Genomic DNA, 5,000 nt, shown 5'->3' with positions numbered 1-5,000 from the left:
GTGTGTGTGTGTTTCTCTCTCTCTGTGAGTGTGTGTGAGTGTTTCTCTCTCTCTGTGTGAGTGTGTGTGTGTTTCTCTCTCTCTGTGTGAGTGTGTGTGTGTGTGTTTCTCTCTCTCTGTGAGTGTGTGTGTGTGTGTGTGTGTGTTTCTCTCTCTCTGTGAGTGTGTGTGTGTGTGTGTTTCTCTCTCTCTGTGAGTGTGTGTGTGTGTGTTTCTCTCTCTCTGTGGGTGTGTGTGTGTGTTTCTCTCTCTCTGTGAGTGTGAGTGTGTGTGTGTGTTTCTCTCTCTCTGTGAGTGTGTGTGTGTGTGTGTTTCTCTCTCTCTGTGAGTGTGTGTGTGTGTTTCTCTCTCTCTGTGAGTGTGTGTGTGTTTCTCTCTCTCTGTGAGTGTGTGTGTGTGTGTTTCTCTCTCTCTGTGAGTGTGTGTGTGTGTTTCTCTCTCTCTGTGAGTGTGTGTGTGTGTGTTTCTCTCTCTCTGTGAGTGTGAGTGTGTGAGTGTGTTTCTCTCTCTCTGTGGGTGTGTGTGTGTGTTTCTCTCTCTCTGTGGGTGTGTGTGTGTGTTTCTCTCTCTCTGTGGGTGTGTGTGTGTGTTTCTCTCTCTCTGTGAGTGTGAGTGTGTGTGTGTTTCTCTCTCTGTGAGTGTGAGTGTGTGTGTGTGTTTCTCTCTCTGTGAGTGTGTGTGTGTGTATGTTTCTCTCTCTCTGTGAGTGTGTGTGTGTGTGTTTCTCTCTCTCTGTGAGTGTGTGTGTGTGTTTCTCTCTCTGTGAGTGTGTGTGTGTGTGTGTGTGTGTTTCTCTCTCTGTGTGTGTGTGAGTGTGTTTCTCTCTCTCTGTGAGTGTGTGTGTTTCTCTCTCTCTGTGAGTGTGTGTGTGTGTGTTTCTCTCTCTCTGTGAGTGTGTGTGTGTGTGCGTGAGTCTCTTTCGCTCCAGTTACTCTCTCTGGCCTACAAACACACCATCTGTCTGTCACACTCCTCCCTCTCTCTCCCTCCCTTTCTCTCTCCCTCTCTCTCTCTCTATACCTTCCTCTGTCTCTCTTTACCTCCCTCTTTCTCTCCTCTACCTCTGCCTAACTGTCATTTCCTTCCTCCCCCTCTCCTTCTCTCTCTCTCTCTCTCTCTCTCCCTTTCTCTCTCCCTCTCTCTCTCTCTCTCTCTCCTTCTCCTTCTCTCTATATCTATCTCTCCTCTCTGTACCTCTCTGTCTCTCTCTCTCTCTCCATCTCTACCACTCCCTTTTTTCTATCTCTCCATCCCAATGCTCTCTCTCCCTCTCTCTCCATCACTACCCCCCCCCCCCCCCCCCCCTCCCGCCGAGGTCCGCATCGCCGCAGCGACCGCCGGCGAATGCTAAACACCCCTCCACTGCGGAGAGACTGCAGAGAAACTCCTCCCTCCCATCCCCCCATCCCTCCGTCCCTCCCTCCCTCTCTCTCTCTCTCTCTCTCTCTCTCTCCCCCCGCCCCTCGGCATGATGGGAGATGTTTTTCTGACCTACATTCTGCTGTCCCCTGTTTTGCCCTGGAAGGAGGGGGGGGGAGGGAGAGAGAGAAGGAGAGAAAGAAAGAAAGAGAGGAGAGAGAGAGAGAGGGAGAGACAGAGAGAGAGAAAGAAAGAGAGAAGGAGAGAAAGAGAGAGAGAGAGAGAGAGAGAGAGAGAGAGAGAAAGAAAGAGAGAAAGAGAGAGAGAGAGAGAGAGAGAGAGGAAGAGAGAGAGAGAGAGAGGATAGAGAGAGAGAGAGAGGGAGAGAGAGAGAGAGAGAGAGAGGAAGAGGGAGAGAGAGAGAGGGAGAGAGAGAGAGGATAGAGAGAGAGAGAGAGGGAGAGGGAGAGGGAGAGGATAGAGAGAGAGAGAGAGAGAGAGAGAGAGGGAGAGGGAGAGAGGGAGAGAGAGAGGATAGAGAGAGAGAGAGAGAGGGAGAGAGAGAGAGAGAGAGAGAGGAAGAGGGAGAGAGAGAGAGGGAGAGAGAGATAGGATAGAGAGAGAGAGAGAGGGAGAGGATAGAGAGAGAGAGGGAGAGACAGAGAGAGAGAGAGGATAGAGAGAGAGAGGGAGAGAGAGAGAGGGAGAGACAGAGAGAGAGAGGGAGAGGGAGAGGGAGAGGATAGAGAGAGAGAGGGAGAGACAGAGAGAGAGAGAGGATAGAGAGAGAGAGGGAGAGAGAGAGAGGGAGAGAGAGAGAGGGAGAGAGAGAGAGGGAGAGACAGAGAGAGAGAGAGGATAGAGAGAGAGAGGGAGAGAGAGAGAGGGAGAGGGAGAGGGAGAGAGAGAGAGAGGATAGAGAGAGAGAGTGAGAGGGAGAGGGCCTATGCACACCCGGTTTTGGGGGTGCGATGACATATTTCGGGTTAAAAGGAGGGATCGGCTCTCAGAAACCGGGTCACAAGCAAACGGATAAACAGATACTTCTCAGGGTTAGGAACCCGTCCCGTACCGCTGCAAGGGCTAGGGTCAGAGTTAGCGTTAGGGTTACGAACCCGTCCCGTACCGCTGTAAGGGTCAGAGTTAGGGTTAGCCTTAGGGTCAGGGTTAGGAACCCGTCCCGTACCGCTGTAAGGGTTAGGGTCAGGGTTAGGAACCCGTCCCGTACCGCTGTAAGTGCCGGAGGGAGTTCGAACCAAACCTGAACCGGCTCAGAAGTCAGCCCGGCACACAGACAAGCAGATAAACCGCCATCTGTCAGGGTCACACATACATTACATACCAGAACCCAGCCGGTTACATCGTTAGCGCCTAGCATCATGGGAAATGTAGTCCCGTCACATTACATTGCATTGTTAGCGTTTAGCCCCTGCTCATTACATTACATTATTAGCGTTTAGCCCCTGCTCATTACATTACATTACATTATTAGCCTTTAGCCCCTACTCATTACATTACATTATTAGCGTTTAGCCCCTGCTCTTTACATTACATTACATTATTAGCGTTTAGCCCCTGCTCATTACATTACATTATATTATTAGCGTTTAGCCCCTGCTCATTACATTACATTATTAGCGTTTAGCCCCTGCTCATTACATTACATTACATTATTAGCGTTTAGCCCCTGCTCATTACATTGCATTACATTATATTATTAGCGTTTAGCATCATGGGAAATGTAGTCCTGTTACATTACATTATTAGTGTTTAGCCCCTGCTCATTACATTACACTATTAGCGTTTAGCCCCTGCTCATTACGTCACATTACATTATTAGCGTTTAGCCACTACTCTTTACATTACATTACATTATTAGCGTTTAGCCCCTGCTCATTACATTACATTACATTATTAGCGTTTAGCCCCTGCTCATTGCATTACATTATTAGCGTTTAGCCCCTGCTCATTGCGTTACGTTACATTGTTAGCGTTTAGCGCTACTCACGGTTGAGCCCCACGTCGTGGTAGGTGAGGATGGCGGGCCGGTTCCCCTTGGGCGCGCCCCGGATCACCACGTGGAGCATCCCGTAGGGCGTGTCGATGTCGTGCTCCTGCGCGGGACACGGAGGCAGAGCGTTAGCCAGGAGGCCGCGGGGTCGGGACTCACCGGGGGCGCGGCTAAGAGAGCTACACACTTAGCGCCTGCTAACAGAGCTACACACTCACTGCTCACTAACAGAGCTACACACTCACCGCCTGCTAACAGAACTACACACTCACCGCTCGCTAACAGAGCTACACACTCACTGCTCACTAACAGAGCTACACACTCACCGCTCGCTAACAGAGCTACACACTCACCGCTCGCTAACAGAGCTACACACTCACCGCCTGCTAACAGAGCTACACACTCACCGCTCGCTAACAGAACTACACACTCACTGCCTGCTAACAGAGCTACACACTCACCGCTCGCTAACAGAGCTACACACTCACCACCTGCTAACAGAGCTACACACTCACCGCTCGCTAACAGAGCTACACACTCACCGCTCGCTAACAGAGCTACACACTCACCGCTCGCTAACAGAGCTACACACTCACCGCCTGCTAACAGAACTACACACTCACCGCCTGCTAACAGAGCTACACACTCACCACCTGCTAACAGAGCTACACACTCACCGCTCGCTAACAGAGCTACACACTCACCGCTCGCTAACAGAGCTACACACTCACCGCCTGCTAACAGAACTACACACTCACCGCCTGCTAACAGAGCTACACACTCACCGCCTGCTAACAGAACTACACACTCACCGCTCGCTAACAGAGCTACACACTCACCGCCTGCTAACAGAGCTACACACTTAGCACCTGCTAACAGAGCTACACACTCACCGCCCGCTGACAGAACTACGCACTTAACACCTGCTAACAGAGCTACACACTCACCGCTCGCTAACAGAGCTACACACTCACCGCTCGCTAACAGAACTACACACTCACTGCCTGCTAACAGAGCTACACACTCACCGCCTGCTAACAGAGCTACACACTTAGCACCTGCTAACAGAGCTACACACTCACCGCCTGCTAACAGAGCTACACACTTAGCACCTGCTAACAGAGCTACACACTCACCGCTCACTAACAGAGCTACACACTCACCGCTCGCTAACAGAGCTACACAATCACCGCCTGCTAACAGAGCTACACACTCACCCCCTGCTAACAGAGCTACACACTCACCCCCTGCTAATAGAGCTACACACTTAGCACCTGCTAACAAAGCTACACACTCACCGCCCGCTAACAGAGCTACACACTTAGCACCTGCTGACAGAGCTACACACTTAGCACCTGCTGACAGAGCTACACACTTAGCACCTGCTGACAGAGCTACACACTTAGCACCTGCTAACAGAGCTACACACGTAGCACCTGCTAACAGAGCTACACGCTTATCAGCTACATAGAGAATTACACACTTAACATTGACACAGTGCACTACACACTCATTATTACGTTACGCTGTTAGCGTTTAGCGTTAGCTCTTATCCAGAGCCGCTTACACAGCTGGGGAATCGAACCGGCGACCTTCCGGTTATTAGCATCCCTGCTCGTTAGCGCTAGGC

General features: G+C 51.0%; 1 protein-coding gene across 4 annotated transcripts in view; it reads right to left on the bottom strand.

Moving 5' to 3' along the window:
• ndrg4 (NDRG family member 4) overlaps positions 1-5,000 on the bottom strand; it is a 43,885-nt gene that overhangs the window by 16,668 nt on the left and 22,217 nt on the right. For all 4 annotated transcript variants that reach the window (XM_036535842.1, XM_036535843.1, XM_036535845.1 and 1 more), the window contains one exon: positions 3,368-3,473. In XM_036535842.1, the coding sequence (XP_036391735.1) occupies positions 3,368-3,473 (106 nt within the window). The remainder of the gene's footprint in view (positions 1-3,367; positions 3,474-5,000) is intronic.

The sequence above is a fragment of the Megalops cyprinoides genome, chromosome 8 (genome assembly GCF_013368585.1).
Source record: "Megalops cyprinoides isolate fMegCyp1 chromosome 8, fMegCyp1.pri, whole genome shotgun sequence".
NCBI lineage: Eukaryota > Metazoa > Chordata > Actinopteri > Elopiformes > Megalopidae > Megalops > Megalops cyprinoides.
Note: the sequence above shows the minus strand (reverse complement) of the source record. Positions and strands in the feature narration are given on the sequence as shown.